The sequence below is a fragment of the Protomyctophum bolini genome (assembly GCF_963924005.1).
Source record: "Protomyctophum bolini genome assembly, chromosome: 8".
NCBI classification, from domain to species: Eukaryota; Metazoa; Chordata; class Actinopteri; order Myctophiformes; family Myctophidae; genus Protomyctophum; species Protomyctophum bolini.
The window spans coordinates 30,576,913-30,598,762 of NC_137869.1; the positions used below are offsets into that span (position 1 = coordinate 30,576,913).

General features: G+C 40.7%; 3 protein-coding genes across 5 annotated transcripts in view; 2 read left to right on the forward strand and 1 right to left on the reverse strand.

The window, feature by feature from the left end:
• Positions 1-136: 136 nt before the first annotated feature.
• On the reverse strand, positions 137-2,861 carry polr2eb (RNA polymerase II, I and III subunit E, b). Its single transcript, XM_080771159.1, has 8 exons — positions 2,714-2,861; positions 2,033-2,207; positions 1,797-1,912; positions 1,295-1,375; positions 1,147-1,205; positions 915-993; positions 606-678; positions 137-276 (listed from the first exon to the last, which is right to left on the reverse strand). Exons 1-7 carry the CDS (start codon positions 2,768-2,770, stop codon positions 613-615), a joined length of 633 nt encoding a protein of 210 aa, XP_080627285.1. The 5' UTR covers positions 2,771-2,861; the 3' UTR covers positions 137-276; positions 606-612.
• Positions 2,862-3,541: 680 nt separating this feature from the next.
• gpx4a (glutathione peroxidase 4a) lies at positions 3,542-11,861 on the forward strand. 3 transcript variants are annotated; one of them, XM_080769891.1, is made up of 7 exons: positions 3,542-3,738; positions 8,009-8,103; positions 8,565-8,709; positions 8,960-9,111; positions 10,212-10,236; positions 10,540-10,599; positions 11,503-11,861. In XM_080769891.1, exons 1-7 carry the CDS (start codon positions 3,643-3,645, stop codon positions 11,533-11,535), a joined length of 606 nt encoding a protein of 201 aa, XP_080626017.1. In that variant the 5' UTR covers positions 3,542-3,642; the 3' UTR covers positions 11,536-11,861. The 3 variants fall into 3 exon arrangements, with proteins under 3 accessions (XP_080626017.1, XP_080626018.1, XP_080626019.1); XM_080769892.1 differs by having other exon boundaries at positions 3,542-3,711; XM_080769893.1 differs by lacking the exon at positions 3,542-3,738 and adding an exon at positions 5,544-5,700.
• A 3,013-nt stretch (positions 11,862-14,874) lies between these two features.
• Positions 14,875-21,850, forward strand: part of pip5k1ca (phosphatidylinositol-4-phosphate 5-kinase, type I, gamma a) — a 60,367-nt gene continuing 53,391 nt past the window's right edge. The window contains exon 1 of the mRNA XM_080769810.1: positions 14,875-15,278. Within this exon, the coding sequence (XP_080625936.1) occupies positions 15,137-15,278 (142 nt within the window). The 5' untranslated portion in view covers positions 14,875-15,136. The remainder of the gene's footprint in view (positions 15,279-21,850) is intronic.

Below are 21,850 nucleotides of genomic sequence, written 5' to 3' on the forward strand. Positions count from 1 at the left end.
TAGAGGATTGTCAGTATAAACATACCGGTAGTCATGCAAATCGGATCCACTGCAGTTGAAGCAGCATGGCTTTACGTTTGAGAAAGAAGGTAGGCTTTTCTAACCAAGGAGTGAACTCGTGAAAACAGTCTTGTAACTCAGTTTGTTTATTTTACAAAATATTACAAAAGTAAAATTGAACTAAATATAGAAAATAAAGAGACATGCTAAGGAATTAGCCACAGGTGATGTTCCATCTTCGGTTTCTGTAACTAGGAAGTAGGAATATAAAAATATCTGGGGAAAAAGCATAACAGATCCAGACATTTAGTTTGCTAAATTCTTTAACCCATTGACGCCTGGTGCAACTTATACGTTCTACCCTTGATGCTGGCGCGCTCTGTCTCATCAGCTATTGCTATACATGTAGCAACATAACTTTTAAAAAAATCATCCGAATTTGAAGGTTTTCAGAAACCTTAGGTCAGGCCCTAGAAGGCGTTCCCAGATTCGGCCTCAGGCATCAATGGGTTAAGAGATGTTTATATTCATTTTGGATTAACTTTAGTCTAAAACATAGGATGTGGGGGAATGCAGTAGCACGCACTACTACCGTTGGTACTCACTTTGCTGTCACTGTACCAGTCTGTATGTAATATACCGCCCAGCTGTCTCACTAGGCCTGATGATCTTTACTACCTGGAAAAAGAAAGTGAATGAAAGTTCATAGTTATATTTTCTCCTAAATACGACAACTTTAGATATATGGTAGGTTTAAATGGTCATCTAGAGTAGACTATTCAGCAACAGGCACCTCCATGGTCCCAGTGCCTCAAACAATTTAGTGGTAATTAATCCATATTTATGAAATAAATAAGTTGGTAGGTATATAATGTCAGCAGGGGGAAAGCGATCTACTGCATCAGTTTGGTTACCTGTCCTCTTTTCAGGCCAAAGTAGCGGGCCACAGGGTCCCCTGCCTGGATCCTTGGTAGCTGACTCTCCTTCAGTTTGCTGAGGTTTAAGTGTAAAGGAATAGCAAACATACCTGGCTTGTACAGTGAAATATCAGTAGTAGCAGTAAATACCTCAATCAGGTTGTGAAGCACAAATGTATAACATCCGACTATTAAAGTCCTTCCTCTTGAATGAACTGTGAAAGGATACTATCTTGCCAGTAGTTCGACCACTTCCTCTTTTGTCATGACAATGTGTTCAGGAACAAGCTGAAAGACAAAGAACAGTGTCACTAAGAGATATTTCCCTATTCGAGCATAATGGGAGCAGTAAAGGGTCGAAACAATGTGCTGTTTACCTCGTGTTCTGTGATGTTGATGAGCAGTTCTTGCTGTAGAAACTGTTCCAGAATGTATTTGGGGGCCATGTCAACCAGAGACTGAATATAGAAATGTATGCCCAGAAATAATTAGACAAATAGTAATCTTAAAGTACAGTGCCAATTACAATATGCCCACCAACACAATGCATAAGCGCTAGAGTCCCTCCCTATTACAAAAGCAGATCTACAAGCTCACAACACATTGAAACGCAAAGATTTGGTGTAGTGTAGCATAGTTGCCCATATGTATATAGTATACCGGCCATTAAGTCCTGAGGCTGATTCTAAATATGTCTTCTAAATCCTAGGTTTTCTGAAAAACAAATGTTGCTATATCAGTGGTGCTTAAACCTTTTATGTCAAGGCCTCTCTCTCTTTGGTACAATAGAAGTCAATTCAAATGACATAAAAGTTGACTTCAATGTTAGAGTTACATAATATTAACTATAACATACATGGCTTATCATTGATCTTTTACCTGTTTGGCTGATGGCGTCATGCCCATCTGAACAACAATGATGGCACGTGTGATGTTCTCTTCCTGCATCCTCTGACAGTACATCTTGATGGTTTTGATTCCAACCTTGGGCTCCTCTGATAGGTGAAGAGACATTATTAACAACACTGACTGTTATATTCTTGCTGGATATTAAACGACTTCGTTTAAAATTGTCACATTTGCCCTCTGGCATTAATAATTGGCCATAAACCCACCAGGAAAGAAAACAAACATCTGGTCAGTGGGGTCATCATTGTGTGCAACCAGCACAGTGAGATCTGTCCGTCTGGGTCGACCCTCACTGGGCTTGTCGCCAAACTGACTCTTGAATTCGTCCAGAGTCTGGTCCAACTCATCCTGGGTCACCAGATAGCCTCTGTCATGACACAGCTGAAAGCAGAGACAACAGCAGGTTGGTTTAGCACGAAGCAAACAAAAGATTAGCTCCGTTTCTTGGAACCTCAGTCTATGTCTACGCTGCTACGCTTTAGCTCCGAGATGAGCTATGAGATAAAGCGTAGCAGCGTAGGTTCCAAACGGAGCTAACAAAAGATCAGCACAATCCTGATTAGACACATTTCTTATTATAAAATATGATGATGAATAATACCTGCAATGGTACTTTAATGTGTCAATTCAACTTTAAAACGAAGTATATTGTATTCATATATTTGAACGTTAGATAAACGTTCAAGTGTACTTTATTGGGTCGTCCACTCAGTTAAGTTTTTTTGTATTGAGTTGTGCTTGAAATGTACTGTAATTCTTCAAACTGTTAATTAATACTTCAATCAATCAATAGATCTAAATTACTTGATGTAGCTACCCTACAGCTCGTAATGAAATCTCAAAAACAGCACGGGGCTAAACGACGTTTAGTTGTTTTTACGACGCACCTGCATGATTGTTTTACGGATTTTCCAGAGCCTGTATGTTTCTTCCTCGTCATCCATCTCCTCTCAGGTGAATGTATGATGTGGACTTTTATTAAATCCGTTTTTTATTCAACTCTCTCTGTGATGTGCTACTCTCTCACTCACGTTTCCGTCTAACGTCGCAAACTGATTACGTTTATCTGTCTGTGTCATCATCACTGTGCGACTGAGATCCCAAAACAAAAACAAAAAAAGGATTAATAGAAAATAGAAATCTAACATATTTGATTAATTAATTATTTTTGAAGTGTGTGTGTGTGTGTGTGTGTGTGCATCTCGTAATTAAACGTTATTTTAAGTAAATAGCCGCACCACGACACGGCGAGGACAACATAACGAATGAAAGTGTATTTTCAAATTTTGATAGATTCAATGTGGGCTTAAAGCAAACATTATGTACTTTTGTTATGATTGGTATTCATTCAATCAATCAATCATTCTACACGCCATTCCAGCTCAAGTAACCTAACGTCACTGACTGTAATAAGTAAGCATTGACTCCAAGTTCTTCTCCCAAGTTCCGATCAATGGACTTCAAAATAAAGGCGTATTTTATGTTTTTCAGAAAAAGACGGGGGGAAGTAGCAGTACTAGCAGGCAGCGTTGATTCAATGTAAGGAAAGCACGAGATATGTTGGCCATAAAAAACAGTGACACTGTAAGCCATATGTGCAAATAATGACAAATGTGTTAATAGTTGCGGGCTGCGGCAATTAAAAAAATAATAATAATAACTTTTTGTAACATATTTGACTTTTATTTTTCAAACTACCAAGCGGATGTAAGAAGCTTACGCCAGTCTGATGAGCGCACACGCATTTCGCAATTCGCAAATTTTTTTGTGCACATTTTTTGTGCATTCCAAACTCCACTGAAAAGGGTTTGACAAAATGAAACCATTCTATCGAATTTTTATGTTTGGGGCATTGGCGAGCAGCTGCAGTGGAGTGCTTGCGATGGTATTGTACTATTTTTTATTGACAACGGTAATATAATTCATTATGTCTTGTATAGGCCTAGTTATAGTAAGTAGTTTAAGATGTATCTGGTCGTTTCATAGATGTAGCTATTGTTTTGTTTAATTTTAACCTCTGTTATTATTAGTTAATAATGTATACTGTACCGTTGCGTACCGTTACATCCCCGGCGTCAGTCTACAGTCCACAATATAGCCCTAAAACCACCATAAAACGCCTAATCCGTGTTCTCACCTTTGATGTTTTATTTATTTATTATTCAATTATTTGCTTTTTAGTAATTATTTGGTAATGTTACTTTACTCCAGGGAGATTTGGTCAATGTATAACTTCTTCCTTCAGTGGAAGGAAATGCAGGTCTTCTCTGATAATGTTCTCAAGCTTGCACATGCACGATAACAAATGTCAAGTTTGTTTATGTTGTCAGCGTGCAGACTGCAGCTTATCTCATTTAACCACAGCCATTCCTGCGCAGTTTACTTGAATATCATCATGGCAAAATTGCGTGACAATTTTGAATTAATGAGGGAGCTTGTTTCTTCTGTGTCCCTGCAGCATTTCGCCACATCAAATTTATAACTATAGTTATAGTTAATAATAATAATAATAATAATATATTATTATTATTATTATTATAAAATTGGCTGTGCTGTGTTTACCAATGGAAATATAATTATTTAGCATTTTTGCAGGGTACAGAGTTATAGAGATTGATTTATTGAGGTGAGGTGTGTACGTAATTGAAAATAATCCATCCTAAATCAGATTAGATTATTACCCTATCAGGCTATCACTAGCCATGTTGAGTAAGGCTCTGCCTAGTACCGCCTCAGCTCAAATGCAAGCACTCCCACTGGCATCTCGGTAGGTTGGTTCACTGTGAGAAAACTGGTATGGAATTCTGTTGCCATTTGACATCTGTAGACACAGACACAGTCAGCAAATTCTTACTGTAATATATTAAGAATTGAAATACGGTATTATTTCAAGTGAGTTATCAATGTGGAAAGGGAGAACGCCACCCCAGCCAGTCTGTCTATACACTCAGGCATGTTGCCTAACTGTATACAGGATTAGCAGTAATACTCACATGACATGGGCTTAGTACTTTGTTAAAGAACACTTGTGCAATGATAGGTCATGCAGGAAAAAGTGTGATCTGAGACCTTACAGTTACAGGATCATCTATTTGCATAATTTTCGTCCCTGTTGTTCTTCATAGGAAAAAGACTCAGACATAACATTGATTTTCCTTTCCACGAGAGTATGCCCCTGGTAGTGTAGTACAGTAGGGCATATATATGTTCATTATGTTGTCCCCTAGTAGTGTGTATGGTAACGGTTATGGTATTATGTTGTTTAACCACCCTAGCGTCCCTATTCTACAAAAAGAGGCAAACATAACCAATACACAAGCTCACAACATGAGCTATATTATATATAAAAATAAAATATATTTGGTGTGTAGAGGGAGGAAAGGAAGTATAGTATAGCCAAGTATCCCTGGGGATCCTGGCCAACAGAGTATACAGTTGAAAAATGACATAGTGGGTCACTTCAGGCATAATGTTTGACTGATGTAACCTTTAGTATGTTAGAGCAGCAGACGGCAGTATATGATGTAATGCATTGCCTGACTATGTCTCACGCCTCTAAGAGAAGATAACCACATGCTCGTCATGCAGCCTGTGGAAAATGTTGTGGACTGTGGACCACTGCAGACGTGTGATTGATCAAGTCACAGTCCACTTATCTGTCATGTTAATCATCACCTGAGCCTCATAAATAGTCACTCAAATATGTGCCTTTTGTAGCAGCGAGAGTCAGTAGTGGTTATTATAGGACTGTGGACAGCTGGTGAAATCACTCAGGGTTTGGAGATAACACTTTCTTCTCAGTGGGCCTTACTGAAAGGCAGTCATGGGTCTGCTAGGGCCCACCATTCTCTTTGCGGTTTTGTTGCAGACTATGGTAAGACCAGCTGAACTGGTGTAATTAATCAAATATCTAAGCTACATTTTCTGCATGAAGCTGATCATTGTGATAGGGCTGGGGTTTTCAACAGGTGGTCTGTGAAGGTATTGCTATTGCATTAGCTCTGCTCCATAGCCCTAATGCCCTTTGCTGCCGTTGCATCAAGGCTCTGCCACTCTTTGCTTCTAGCCCTCGCATTAAATGCAGACTAGCCTCTCCTCTGTAGCTGAAATGACGTTTTACCTACTCACCAATACAAAGGCGGTTTGTGTAATTAGAAAGCCTACTTTCCTTAGTGGATGCAATCTGAGCCCACCACCACACATAGAAAATGATTGTAAGAGCTAGGGGATTGTATTTCCACCAGGAAAAATATACTTTTAGTTACTCCACTGCGTCCTCTACCGATATTGCCAAGAGAAAAATCTCATTTGATTTTCCTTCCGGAGAAAATAAATGTGGTGGGGGGCTAAGAGTGCGTCCACTAAGGAAAGTAGGCTTTCTAATTACACACACTGCCTTTGTATTGGTTTTTTATATTTACGCTACAGACGAGAGGCTGGTCTGCATTTATGCGAGCGTAGGAAGAGAACAGTTCCATAGCTCTAATGAAGGCATTAGAGCTATGGACCAGAGCTAGTATTGCATGAGGTCCATGACCATGCATTTACTAAGCAAAGTGATGATTTTGTAGGTTTGTAGGTTTGTAGGTTAAGAAATTCCACAGAAAAGGGAGTGTACTAGCTTGCCTGATTGAGTCATCATTATTAGGAAGGAAATGTGCCCATATAAACAATAATCACACAGTCATCCTGTGTCTGCAATATCAGTACTGTATATCAGTTAATCTGAGTTTAATGGAAGGTTGGATAAAGTAAGAGAATGGAATAAGGAATAAGGTTAACCGTGGGATAGGAATAGATCAGTTGTTCTAATATATATATATCTTTTGGCTCTGCACCACTTAATTTCAATTAATTAGCTATTAATTTAAATATTTTCTTACATTTGACTTTTGAAATACTGTATTATTTAAGCATACCGGTATTTTAATACATTTAACGAAGGCATTTTATTTTAAAGATATATATAGTGATTTCACTTAATTCAAATATATATTTTTAATAATCCTCCCTACTATAGAGTGTGCTGACCATATAAGGAGTTCCTCTCTGTCCCCAGTTAACCCCTGGGGTCAAAAAACCGTAGGTTTCGTTTTTGGCTAGGGTTAGCCAGCCTTCATCCAATCAGGATGAGAGGGGCCTTCCTCCAATCATGATCGAGTGGGGGCGGGCCTTGGTGCATGTGCTGTTGGCCTGTTGTGTGTCCCTCCAGCCTCCACTGTAGAACGTGTGCATGTGCACATCTTGTTTAATAGAGGGTATGCACGTGCATCATGGGGGGTTTAATACCGGGGTGGACCAGGGGGGTTTCCAAATCCCTCAAATCGCTGAATGCTACTTTAAAACATTTCCCCATGGACCACCTGTGGGCCTATTATCCCATGGAACACTAGCAGTCTGTGGACCATTAGTAGTATGTAGAGACATGGGATGCATTTCTCACAACACAACAGTGTCAGGGTGGTGGTCCCTGCTTCACAATCAGTTGAAAATCCCTGTTATAGGGGATCAGAACCTTTTAAACAGTTTAGGGGGATCATAGGGGATCAAAACCTTTTAAACAGTTTATTGAGTTTTGGGGATCTTTTTTTTTACAGACTCAGCAGGTCATATAGGCATGTATTAAAGCAAATAATCAATGTATCTCAAAATAGTAATTCAGCGGGTAACAGGATAAATAAAAAAAACTGTAAAAAATTATAATTATAATTATAATTGAATAACTAATAAACAGAGTAAAAAACAACAGCAAAAACTAAAGCAAACAACACACACACACACTGACGCACACTGACGCACGCACGCACGCACGCACGCACGCACGCACACACGCGCACACACACACACACACACACACACACACACACACATACACACACACACACACAGTATGTTGTAGAGATGAAATACGCGGAAATGCTTTTAAGGTGAACCTTCATACGAAACTTTGGATGCAGAGATAAGCGCAAAGATTTTGGCTCACATCTTGCATTGCATAATAAGCTATTCACTGTGCAGCAAATATGTGGACATTGGCATGTGTCCATCTGCACACACAGACAGATCTTCATCATTAGGAAGACGTCCTAACACGTTGCAACAACTAACTCCCCCAAAGTTGTTGTGAAACTCTCCTCTTGTTTTTCTCTTATCTCCCTTTCTATGTTCTGTCTCCTACACAGAGTAACCCAACAGAGGAATGGAAGAGAGCCACATCTATTTATGACTTCTCAGCCACCGATATTGATGGCAACGTAGTACCCCTAGAAAAATACAGGTTAGTTATATGGCTGTTAATAGATAATTATAATATCAGTATAATAGACAGTGGGTCATTTGCAATATACTGTACAGTAAATGTGAGATAGTTACAGTATGTGTTGATTTGGCAGTTGTAGATGATGTTTCTTTTGTAATGCAACCACTACTGAAGAATGTGTTCATTTTAATCATCTATTTATAAAATAAACTTTAATACACCAAATAAAATCAATCGATCTACTGTATAGATAAAGTATGTTGATTCAAAATTCCTCATCAACAGTTGTATATGGTGTACTACAGTATTAGGACCCATACTGTATGTCTTTACAATTCTATATGCACAGTCCTGTACAGTTAATTCCTCATCAACAGTTGTATATGGTGTGCTACAGTATTAGGACCCATACTGTATGTCTTTACAATTTCTATATGCATAGTCCCATACAGTTCTTTATGTGTCTGACTTGTTTTCAGGGGGAATGTTGTCATCATCACCAACGTTGCCTCTAAATGAGGTAAAACCCCAGTAAACTACTCTCAGTTTGCGGAGATGCACGCTAAGTACGCTGAGAGAGGTTTAAGTATCCTGGCCTTCCCCTCTAACCAATTTGGGAAGCAGGTAGGTTACATCTGAATTGCTTGCCATATACAGAGGACCATGCATACACTTATACTACATACAGTAGATGTTTATTGATTATTCCAGCACCAGCATAATTCTAGTGCCTATTAGAATAAATAAAATGTACATGAAAAGTTAACCATCAAAGATAAATGTCTAACACAAGTGACAAGTGGTTACATTTAGTGTGGGTACATGATCAATCAGCACCTGAATAATACAATAAGTATTTTGTTTTACTTCCCAGGAACCTGGCACTGAGGCCCAGATCAAGGCATTTGCAAAGTCCTACAATGCTGACTTTCCTATGTTCAGTAAGATTGATGTAAATGGGGACGATGCCCACCCTTTGTGGAAGTGGCTAAAGGATCAACCCAACGGGAGAGGCTTCCTGGGAAAGTAAGTTGTACTGTATGGTCATGAGCAAGTCAACGAGTGAACACTGGGAGACGACAATGTTGTTTATACAATTTCTCCCATTCCTCCTCTGTCATATCAAAGTTCCCCTCCCTTCTAGAGTCTAGTTCTAGAATGATACCATAGCATGATTCCGAGTTATAACATCTATAAACACTTTTAATATTCCTGAATTGACCTTATCTATGTTGTCATTTCTATCAATTTGTTCAATTATTTGATGGCACACTTAGTATGTAAGTATCTATACAAATACTTGGTTACTTTACACCACTGCCCCTTTGTTGATAAGTTAGACCAATAGACCCCGCCCGCCCTGTTCCAAAGGGTTAGGGTCCCCCACTATAACCTGTATATCCCTCTCACTCTCCTTCCATCTGGAGTATGATGGATTGCACAGATAAGCCAGTGATTTTATGCTGCCTTGTAATGCAAAGCCAATCCTCCTTTATCATTAGATGCAGAGTCTTATAGTTGATTCTAGTTTTCTTCCCCTGACATACCTTCATGTAATTCAGTATTGAGCAAACTGTTAATTGCACTTCCTGAAGGACAGTTTAAATAATAATATCCCTCCATTGGCTCCCGGTCGCGGCCCTCACAAAACTCTGATGCTAGTCTTCAAAGCAACCAAAGGTTGCCATATATTGCAAGTCTGATAAGACCCTATAAACCCTCCCGCATGCTCAGATCAGCCAACAAAGGGAAGCTGGAAGTACCTTCACTGAAAACGCAGTCACAATGCTCCACACGTCCCAAACGCTTCTCCCTTCTGGCTCAAAAACTATGGAATGCACTTCCCATTGCAATTAGAACTGCAGACTCACACCCAGTCTTCCACCGTCGTCTGAAAACCCACCTCTTCAGACTCCATCTTAGCCCGTAGCACTTGCCGTAGCACTTAGATTTTAGGTAGACATAGCACTCTATAGTGTATACGTATAGTTTCATTATATAGATATTCCACTGTTCTTAGCTTACATAAGATTCATGATGACTATTTTATGTATTTAATGTTTTTGTTCTTGTAGCCAGTGTGGTTGGTATAATCTTCTCACATGTTATTTCTTTCACCCCTGCAGCAGTATCAAGTGGAATTTCACCAAGGCAAGTACAGAATTTATGTTCAGTCACTCTTAAATATTTGAGTTCACATGGCAATAGCAATGGTATACCTTTCCTGTACAGAGAAATTCAATACATGTGCAATGTAACCGCAATGTTACTGTAAGACAAATAATTGTAATTGTTTTGAATATAGTTAATAGTTATAGAAGGCTACTCATATGATAATACCCATACAGAAAGTAAACGCTATTTACACATTGACAAGATGAGCAATTTGTAGAAACTCATTCTTTATTTATGTAAATGTAATGATCTAATATCCCGTTGACTCTCTGTTTTTAGTTTCTCATCAATAGAGAAGGCCAAGTGATGAAGAGATATGGACCAATGGATGATCCCAGTGTATGTATAAAATAACCTCCTTGTTTGATCTAATGCTGAGTGGAATAACTGGACTACAGTAGTCCTTTAAATGCTGCAATACCATCATAGATGTGTGTGTTACTGTTATTGTCTTAGACTAGCTTGGAGGGACACTATCAACATTACCTATTTGTTGTAGGGCTTGTGTGACTTTCGAATGCCACTGAAGTTTTGCACAAAGGTTAACTCCAGTGACTGAGTCATGTAAAATCGGTGAATGTGGCTTGGTTTTTAGCACCTACTCTCAGTGATTGTGTGGCGTGTTGTCTTTTCTATACGCTATATGCTATACAGTAATATAGTAATATGGCCGTGCCAGGCCAAAGTTTGGCATTGAAATGCACCACGGGTTGTTCTATGATAATCATCAACATTTAAATGAAATGCACATCAAAAGCTTTATATTGTCCCTTTCCTTCCAAATAGGCCATCCCACCCAAACTTGCATTAGAAAAACAAAAAGCCAGACGGCAGAGGATTAAATGCAAACAAACTCTTAACACGTAGTCATACTGAGAGTTAGTACAGATCATTCGAACATTTCTGTTAAAGTGGGATAGCGAAAGTAAAAAGTAAAGCAATGACATTGAGATTGGTGGTCTTCTTTGTAACTAGTAAAAATGCAATGCGACATCAAATATCTAAAAACTAACTACAACAGAACATGCATCTACCGGTAATAGTATTAACTTTAGGTAGTGTAATTGATTCTGTTTATTAAAGAGCTGGAGAGACAGGGAGACCCGTGCTACTGAACAAACAATTTATAACGATGAGTAATCAGAATAAAGAGCTATTTAATTTATATTTAACAGTGTGTATGGATTTATGGATGGATGGATGGATGTAATGGATTTCCTTCTGCTGTTTCTTGCTTTTCAGGTGGTGGAGAGGGACCTTCCCAACTATCTTTAAATCCATACTGACTGACTGATGCTTAACTTATTGATTCTACATGCCATCATCCCTTCCTCCTCTACCTCTCCAAGTACCAGTGGCTATGATTGGGTCCACCCCAGACCAGTGACGGTATGTCCGTAAACCCGCTTGGCGGATGGGACACACCTGATGTAAATGGCGTGCAAACCTTCTGGAAGGACTCCAACACTTTATCCATTTAGTACACAAGAGAGAGAGAGGATTAATCCCTACACTCATTAGTAACTCTTATGACACAATAATCAGTTAAATTGTAGCATCATTTTATAATAAAAACGACTAAGATTTTGTTCAAATGTTAATGTTGTCTCTTGCGTATTTTATTTTTAGCTGGAAGCACATTTTTCTAGGGTTTTGTATGAATATTGATATTCATTGATATTGGGTCAGAGGTAGGTTTATGTTCTGTGATATGATATGATAAATTAGATAATTATATTGATAATTCTTTTAGATTCAGGCAATCAGCAAATAATCGTGAATTAGTGTTAGTGCTACCAGTGGAAATTTAAGATGACAAAATTGTACTACAGTGCCCTCTATTGGAAATGGCTACTAATGGCATCTATATCTGACTATAAATACACCAAGTCTCTGTACCTGTACTGTACATCTGTAATTCACGTAACTCGAGAACTGTTCGCCCCACCGACTTCAAATTGACACACGTGTTCCACACCCCCACAGGGAGTGCAGTGCCCGGTTTCGAGTCGTCTGACCCATGGTTGTCCAGAACCGCCACAAAGGGCCTCTGCCGGGACACAAAAGGCCTCTGCCCGAGCCAGATTCCATATTTGGGCATGTCTGACCAAGAACAGTTTTGACATAATTCTGACGTCTGCATAGACTCCATATTTGGGCATGCCTGACAAAGAACTCCATAGTAGGGCATAATATCTGGGTGGGACATGCATTTCCAACTTGCATCGTTCCAAGTAGGCCAGTGCCCAACGGGCACCGCTGTAGAGGCCCCACGGGCACCGCTCTAGTATCTATAAATGCACCATGTCTCTGTACGTGTGTACGTCTGTAATCCACATAACTCGAGAACCCTTTGCCCCACCAACTTCAAATTTGACACACCACCACAGGGAGTGCAGTGCCGGCATTGAGCTGAACCGGCACAAAAGGCTCTGCCCAGGCTCTGGACAGGGCCAATTGATCACACCTGATCTGGATCTCCATATATGGAGCTGGCCTGTTCTGACATCACAATGATGACACATATTTGGGCATGCCTGACAAAGAACTCATAAAAGGGACACAGACGTAATAACTGGGTGGGGGGCATTTCCAACGGGCACCGCTCTAGTCTATACAAAGATAGCCACAATCACCATGCTTGTATATTAATATTATTGATCTACAGTCAGCCACTGAATGAATACTTGATGCATGCAGCATGGTCCAAGTCTTGTTTGTACTTGAAATAATTGAGTCTTATCAGTACAGTCAGCACTTTCAGCGCACATTACATAAAGAAAATATTTTATTAATCGAAGATTTGCCACATAAATGGCAACATAAACTTTTTTTTGTAATGAAATATCAGCAGGGAGCAGGCTCCAATTATCAGCTCATATCAGATTTATCCCTCGATCTTCGGGTGAGTTTTCTGTGAAAATATAAATCAATGCCTATTTTGAACTCAGATTAATCTAATGTGCTGGGCACAATGCAGACACGGAAAGGTCCAATTTTAGTTACATTTTGTACACTCAGACTTTAAGTAATTGATTTACACACTGACTGATTGAATTTAGTTACTTAAAGGTCCGCTGACATGCCCCGAAATTAATATGGGTGGTACAGCACATCACGTGGTCTGACTGAAAACAGTTTGAAACAGTTTGAAACGGGGCTACGGCGCTAGCAACAAGTGGCTATAGGTCAGGCTAGCGTTTTTGACGGTACATTTAGCGTCATATTGGCTATAAATGTAATTGAAAAAAATTATTTTTTCGCCAGAAATGCTTAGTTTGAATGCAATTGAGGTTGGCGTGGGGTTTTTTAGGGGAACTGCAGCACAAGCGCAAATTTTGGACTGGAGTCCCATGTTCCCCCGGTCGCCAACACCCCTGTCTGCCCGCTCTGAGACCTCTCAGCCCCGCAGCGCGACAGTCGCGACTACGGACGGTCTGCTGTTGTCTGGCCGCTGTGAGAGCAGCGCGACTACTGTTCTTTTCCCCTCTCAGCCGCAGGCTGACATGTACACCCTCGCTCTCACTCTGTAATACCGTAGTTAGTTACCACAACATTGTTCAAGTGAACTATAGTGTGTTTATGTTTGTATTCATTGTAATAATAAATATCGCTATGCCGAGGCATAGTCTTGCGGACGAGATCATGAGCCTCTACGGGGGACTGGGCATGTGTGTACACACACAGCATAGCAACTTATGCTACTATTTTGGTGTCACATTTAGCTTGAATACTGGGTGAAAGTCTCATTCAAAAAATTAATTTTTCGCAACATTGTTAAGGTGAACTGTGTGTTTATGCTTGTTCATTGTAATAATCAATATCGCTATGATTATTTTATTTATCGCCGCGTCGCTCCGCATGACAACATACAGTCTAGCCCGTCTCAGATGCAGGCTGCACACACACGGACGGACGGACGGACGGACGGACGGACGTATAGTCTCTGGTCAGGTCCCCGCATTGAACTGGGCATGTGTGTACGCACACACACACACGGCTATAGTGCATGACAGCGGGGAAGAGAGCTACAGACGCCCGAGGCAGATTCCGTGCCATTGCGTGTGTGTGTGTGTGTGTGTGTGTGTGTGTGTCCGTCCGTCCGTCCGTGTGTGTGCAGCCTGCATCTGAGACGGGCTAGACTGTATGTTGTCATGCGGAGCGACGCGGCGATAAATAAAATAATCATAGCGATATTGATTATTACAATGAACAAGCATAAACACACAGTTCACCTGAACAATGTTGCGAAAAATTAATTTTTTTAATGAGACTTTCACCCAGTATTCAAGCTAAATGTGACACCAAAATAGTAGCATAAGTTGCTATGCTACCACGGCCACCAAGCCCGGCGAGCCCGCATAGAAGTCGTTGGGGAAAGCTTTCGCCACCCTGACGTCAGAATCATGATAGCATTGTTTGATAGCAGTTATTAGCTCCCGAGGGGCGTGTCAGTTCTCCTTTAAGTTGTACGTAGACTACAAATGGATCAAATCAAATGACTGCAGTTACAGCAGAATTGGCTAGATGGCACCATAATGCCCGACACACGGGCAAGCTGCTGCCTGCTGTGTGCACTGTGCACTGTGCGTGCATACCGTATTTGTAATAGTGGCATCAGTGTAGTCGTGAGGAGGAGCCGGCAGCAGCCAGTCAGTAGTACATAGTACTGCTGTTGTCCTGGTCCACCGCACGGATGAGAGGACCGTAAGGGATTAACACCGAGAGAGAGAGAGAGAGAGAGAGCAATTTCTTATTTAGATTTTTGCATCATATGGTTTGTACGGCGCGCGACACGTTCAACATCTCCCGGAATCATCCACATTAAGCTGCGGGTCTTTCTGTCGGGGGGCTCGCCCTTTCTCTGGGAGTCTGAATGGAAGCAGCAGCCGAGGGAGCGGTGGGGCTGTCCAGCGAGGCCAGGGATGGGAGCTCGTTATCCGGGGCTTCAGCTTCAGCATCCGAGGATGCGGACACGGTCGTTGGAGTTAGCTATGGGATGGACGCCGGAGACATGGGTAGGCCTACTCATTTTTTGTCTGTTTTAATAACAAATCCCAACTGTCATATTTATTTTTTATACGTGTTTGGAGTTCCATACGCGGTGGTTGTGTTGTGATGGTTGACGACCAAGCCCGAGAGTCCAGAGCAGCAGAGCAGAGTCATCTTTGCTAGCAGCTAGTGCTAGCTGAGTTAGCTGGATAGATGTGGGAAGCAAGAAGGTAGGTGAACTATCAAGGTGGTGGCCAATCAGTCATCATGGAAGACACGGACTCGACGCTCAGTATAATGTGGTGTTTAGTGTTTTTGTACCCGTTATTTGGCGGCCAGTCGGTCAAAGTCATCTAGTTGTCAACTGTCTGGAATCTGGATCCTCTATGATCTGGATATAACTCAATATTGCCTGCCTGCTCAGTGAAGTGTGTCTGGTCTTGTTTGGGATGCTGGTGTCAGTGATAGTAGGCTATAGTACTATGAATGGCATGTCCATGTGTAGCCCCATTATCCCATACTACAGAATGAGCGTAGTGCTGAGGGAACATACTGGGGCTAGTCCATGTGATGCTGGGGGAGACGGACAGCTGTGCTAGCCTGAACATCTGCATCTTCCATGAACTATAGAAAGGATCCACTCCGTTCCTGCATCTGAGGCTCCATCCAATCAGAATATAACTATACTGTCACATCACATGTAAACAGGGTGTTGGTGGAATTATTTTATTATGCAAGCTCTCAATAGTTGCAGTTACAGGAAGGGTTAGAATAAGGAAAGAGAATAGAGAAGTAAAATAACAAGAAGGTAGAGTCGTTTTCAAGTTTTTCAAGTAGATAATGTGCATGATTTAAAAAGAGCAGGTGGAAAACCGGTGGTTGATGGTTAAAGAAAAGGATCAGGGTCTACAAGTGAAAGGATCAGGGTCTACAAAAAGGGTGTTTGACTTGATTTGAAGAAATGTGAAGAAAGGGTGTTTGACTTGATTTGAAGAAATGTGAAGAAAGGGTGTTTGACTTGATTGGATAAATTCATGATACAATTCACCAAAGTGCATAGTACAGTACAATTATCAGGATTGCACAAAAAGTCTGAGGACGTAATTCCATTGTGATCCAAATAAATAATTGCAGCATAGGTATGGTATCTCACTCATAAAACATCTGTTAACTAAAATCACTGCAATAATAACATTCCCAACAGAGAACATCATAAAATCAGTATACAAAAGACAAATAAACTAATAAATAGAACATAAAAAACATCTCAGCCCTACCAACAAGATCTAGTGTACAATATGTTCTATAAAACCTTCCTTCACCTGCTGTGTTCGTTGTGAAATTAACCACATTGCTTGGGTGTTGAATGAAGCTGTTTATTATCTACTTTAGAAATATATCTAGGCCCAATGGCCCATTGTGTAGACATTTGAGTACTTGTACAATCTGAGAACCCATTTGGGTAAAAATAAAATCACACCCGTGTGAAGTGAGGGGTGCTCTTGTCGTCGTACGAATTTTCGTCATATTTGGCAGACATTTTACCTAATTTCTCCTTTCATTGTCAATGGCAAATATGAGACGTGTGGGGACAAGATTTACCTGTTATTCCTGATTAATATAATTGATGGGAGCTTAAAGAACGGTGTGCGGACTTACCTTCTTCCTGTATGTATATTTTTGTCCTGCACCCGTCAACATTTTTGAGATGTGCGTGCTTCCCGTTGGGACAAGATTACGTCATATTTGGCAGACATTTGACCCATTTTCTCCTTTCATTGTTAATGGCAAATATTTGGGGTGTGGGGACAATAGAAGGGGCTAGCGCCCCTCAAAAAAAAAGAGAGAAAGGGGGGCAAAAAGGTTTAGCACTCAACCCCTTCCTTAGTTAACTTCTGTGTTAATTTCCTACTAACAACAACATTCCATGTGTATTGTTTAGGGCAGTGGTGCACTGCTGACAGATTCTGCTGTTATCTGTCTTGAGAGATCAGTGGATGTGTGTGGCCGCGAAATTCGCGAATGCATATCCAGCCTTAACACGTGCACAATGCACATACTATATGACACAACCCACAACATACAGTACCTCACAACATTCATTGGACTGCTGAATGGGCCAAACGTCATTCACGCTATGCTTCAGCGGTCCTTTGAGCTGTTCGTCAAGGTTGAGGGGTTTTCATCTTGTCCATGGTGACTAAACGCACTGACATTGACAAGAGAATCGAGGGGCGAATTGAACCAACCAGTACTTCAAGACAGAACAGCCAAGCGAACCAAAGAGCACGAGCAGAGAGGGTGACTAGTTCAGCTCAGCTGTGTCAGAAGGTGCCTTTGGCCGCCTGCCTGGCTGGGCCCTTTTCTAGTCAGTTAGCCTAGCTAAAGTGTGTCCCAACTGCACCGGTTATGTCACAAATGTGTGCTAACATATTGCACCCTTACCTCACATGCAATAAATAGTAAATGGTGCATTTATAGCACTTTTATCCAAAGCGTTTTACATTGATTGTGCATTACATTCACCCATTCAAGGACACTTCAACACTAACTCTAGGGGAGCCCGGGATCGAACTGGGAACCTCACGGTTTTCCCATCCATCCGTTCTACCCCCTGAGCCACTGCCACCCCTGCAATGGAAAATGTAGGCCTAACTGGAAAGAAACAATGAACTGATAATGATATACTAATAAACTTTATTTACCGGTGTATATAGCTTTTCAAAAACAGGTTTAAAAACAAACAGGAAATCACTGAGAGCAGAAACTCCATTCCTTCTAGCTTAAAGTCATTCTATAATAATGAGATAAAGATGGATTCTTCAGCATTCTCCTGCCCTGCCAAAGGTTTTACAGTTTGTCTGCAGACATTTTGTGTTAGTTGTTTGTAAACAAAATTAACCCGTACAGTATTTTGTTTGACCTGACATGTCACATGCATAGGCTTGCAGAACAGAGAAATATTAGGAAAAGAAGAAACGTCAACTGTACAGGCCTGTGCGTTCAGTGCGCTAGTATTATGGCCAACTCTGTAGTGTACCATTTCATATAGGCTGTGTTTATCTAAATGAACGTGTCTAGGATTCCAAACATATTATGCCTTTACCTACCAGCCCAGCCAGGTGTGCTTCTGTTCAGCTAAAGCAGAGGCAGAGCCTACATTTAGTATACGCACACACACACATGCGCATCTGCACGCACACGCAGGGAGGGATAGGTGTATCCCCCTTGAGGGGACTTTAGGGGGCCGCTAGATAATTAATTGATGGTTGCTGTAACTCTGACGAATTGTGAATATGGATCAAATGGACCCTTAAGTTTGTGTACTTAACTGAACACATTATATAATTTTACAGTATAAATTGGGGTCCCAGTTATAATTAAATCCTCATCAACAGTATCATACAAACATTACATAATGTAATCTGACATTTCTTTCTGGTTGATTGAAAAGGTATAGAGCGTCGCAGTCCCTCCCCCTCTCAGAACGGACGAACGGCCCAGGAAGTAACTTACCATTCATTTCAGTCATAGCCAATTCAGTCCGTATTTATTTAAAGACCTTTTAAGGCTCGTACAAAGCCAACTCGAGTCGTGAGAAATCATGACAATAAACTAAATTTTTTGCACCGAATAAATAATCAGAAAGAATAAAAAAGGGGCAGGGTACAACACTGTGTACATACTTTTTGTCCAAAATGCTGAAACTACACTCCCATGAAGCATTGCGACTGACGTTCACTTCCTGGAAGGCTGGAATGAGAAATTGCCCGCGTTGTGCACTGGAGTCGTCAGTCGTGTAGTGTTTGTTCTTTGATTATAGTTTCTAGTCTACATTAAAAAGTTTATCTGTTCTTTTGTACCATAACATAAGTATGGTGCAGTGCTTTGTTCCCGACTGCAACCACCGGCCTGGGGTCAATATTTGCCGTTTCCACACTTTCCCGAAGAACAAGTCGGCGTTCACATTATGGACGAGACGTATACGATGATATCACAGCTTCAATGTTTGATACTTGATAACAAAAATAACAATCACAGCTTCAATGTAATGGATAGCATATGTTCTTACCTAATCATTACATTTTATATAAATCCAAAGGTACCTCATGATTTAAATAATGTATAATGTATTTTGTGTTACTCGACTACAATTAATTGAAAACCTTAGTTACCAGGCAGTTAGTTACTTTATAGATTTTGGTTATTATTACAAAATATACACTTATAGCCAATCTACAAGCTTACAACATGTCTCATTGTTTTGTGATAAATTGTAATTGTATACATATAATAACTTGTGAAACATGACATTCTGCACAATGAGTACTACAAGTAACTTCTGATTACCTTGACTGTACTTAACAGAGTATTTCTACATTGCAATATTGATACTTTTACTTTTTTTACTAAAACAAATTGAGTACATGCACCACTGCATGGCCATTAAAATATTAATGTGTGTGTGTGTGTGTGTGTGTGTGTGTGTGTGTGGGTGTGGGTGTGGGTGTGGGTGTGTGTGTGTGTGTGTGTGTGTGTGTGTGTGTGTGATCTCCTGTACACACTACTGTATTTTAACATCAGTCATCATAAATAATGTTGTTACTTCTGGCTGGTACTTGTGTTCTCCCCTGCTGTTTATTAATTCGTTAATTAATTTGTAATTCCCACTATAACATGAATTGTTTGAGTCAGTTTGATTTATGTAGACGTAGAGAGATAAACGTTAGTTACTAATTCTGAACTCACCATAACTTTGTATGTCTTGTTCTTCATACTGGCTCTTACAGAGCCAATAAGCTGGCCTTGTGAAAAAGAACATGCCAGGACATGGCCAGACTCATAGTGGTTTTCACCGCGGCGGACACTCTTTTCTTCATTTTTAAAATACCGTAACATATTCGATAAAGAAATCATTGTACCTGCACATGTACCTGTAAACGGTATTAGAATACTAGTGTTCTAATATGGCGGGTCAACAGGGGGCAGTAACGATTTCCACGGAAACCGCAACCTCCACCAATCACAGACGTCGACATCACCGGATGTTTGGACTTTAGCATTCTGGGTAATGAAGTACTTCTCCGTGAGGTCGCGCATAAAGATCGTTTTTACTAAAACTAGAGTGATAGCATGCATGCTTGGGGTTTCTACAGGAGCATATAGAACCATTTTACAACCACGACCACAATGGTAAGTGTACATGGAATTGTTACGATATTATGGCTGATACGAGAATTCCCTATGGTCCAGGTGAATGGGATTTTTACTTCTGGGTCTGGCTCTGACGTCACTGCGGCGCTCTATAGGCTGGAGCTCAAAGCTTATTTGTGCCTAATCGTTTTATTTAATTTTTTTAATCAAATGGGTCTGTGGCCTAAATACATATGAAACTGGGGTCCTTGAAATTAAAGGGTTTCGAATTACTGCCTTAATAAATAATGACTTAAGTTGCATCAAGTCTGTGAATTGGTAAATATTGAACCTGTTCTCTCCTCTCCCTTTTCCCTTATGACTATGAGTGACTCCCTGGACTCTGCCACTCGTTTGTCACTATCCCTCGGTCCTTATCGCTCCCTTCTTTCTCAGCTGCAGGCGAGTGGCTGTCTGAACTGCTGACGCAGCCACAAAGGGGGGGGGGGGACTGCCTGCTGCGTAATTTACAATTGATCCATCTGCTTCCTCTTTACACTCGTGCATGCACTCTTTATCTCGCCCCCTCAGGTTGTGCTGCTCTGGCTGGCACGTCAGTGGCACGATGTGCTTGACAGTGCTTGGACTTTGTCTGTTGGCATCATTTACGTACGTACTTTGGTGATGCAGTTAATTTTACGTTCAACCACTAATGTTTTACTGACAGTAAGACATTAGAAACACTAACTGAACTGAACAGTAAATGTGCTGGCATATTGCTCTTGTCCCTGGCTGAAATCAGTTGATGACTGGTACAGTATGTAAAATGACAGCAAAGCCAATTAGGTCCCATTGGGCTTGGCCAGGTTCTTAAAATGTGTTTGTCTACTCTCTACACAGGTCGGTTCACTATACTGTAGCTGTGCTAAAACAAATCTGTATTGCAATACATCAATATATGTACTCCTTTCTGATGGTCATACTACCAATTCAGTCTTGGCGATGTGCCTAAATGTCACACAGCAGTAAATGCAGTAAACATTTTAATAAGACAGAGAATGTTTGCCTTGCCTTGCCTACCCAGCTGCCCTAATGCTTTCATTGTTGATCAGAACTGTAACTGCAGAGACATTTCTCCCAGGAATTAATGCTATTTTTAACCCCTTTTTTGGTCCAATGGGAAAGGGGCCATTTCTGCCTTTGCCCTGACTTTGTACATGCAAAGGGCCATGGCATGGCTCTGTCATTCCTCATTGCCTGCTTTCCTGGTGTCAGCCAAGCATTAAGGCGCTACTGCTGTTTCTAATTAAAATGTGACACCAGTATGATCCAGTCACTTGAAGGCTTCATGAGGCCATATGTTGTCACAAATAACACTAAACACATAAAACATAGGCCTACGTAAAGCTAAAAGTCGTATACAGTATGTTGTAGCGACTACTTCTTCCCATCAATTCAAATAGAA

Coding starts and splice junctions, on each gene's coding strand:
- polr2eb (XM_080771159.1), bottom strand. CDS start 2,770: ATGGATGACGAGGAAGAAACATACAGGCTCTGGAAAATCCGTAAAACA. Junction 1,913..2,032: donor GATGTTTGTTTTCTTTCCTG/GTGGGTTTATGG, acceptor TTCACCTATCAG/AGGAGCCCAAGGTTGGAATC. Junction 1,206..1,294: donor TCAACATCACAGAACACGAG/GTAAACAGCACA, acceptor TTTGTCTTTCAG/CTTGTTCCTGAACACATTGT.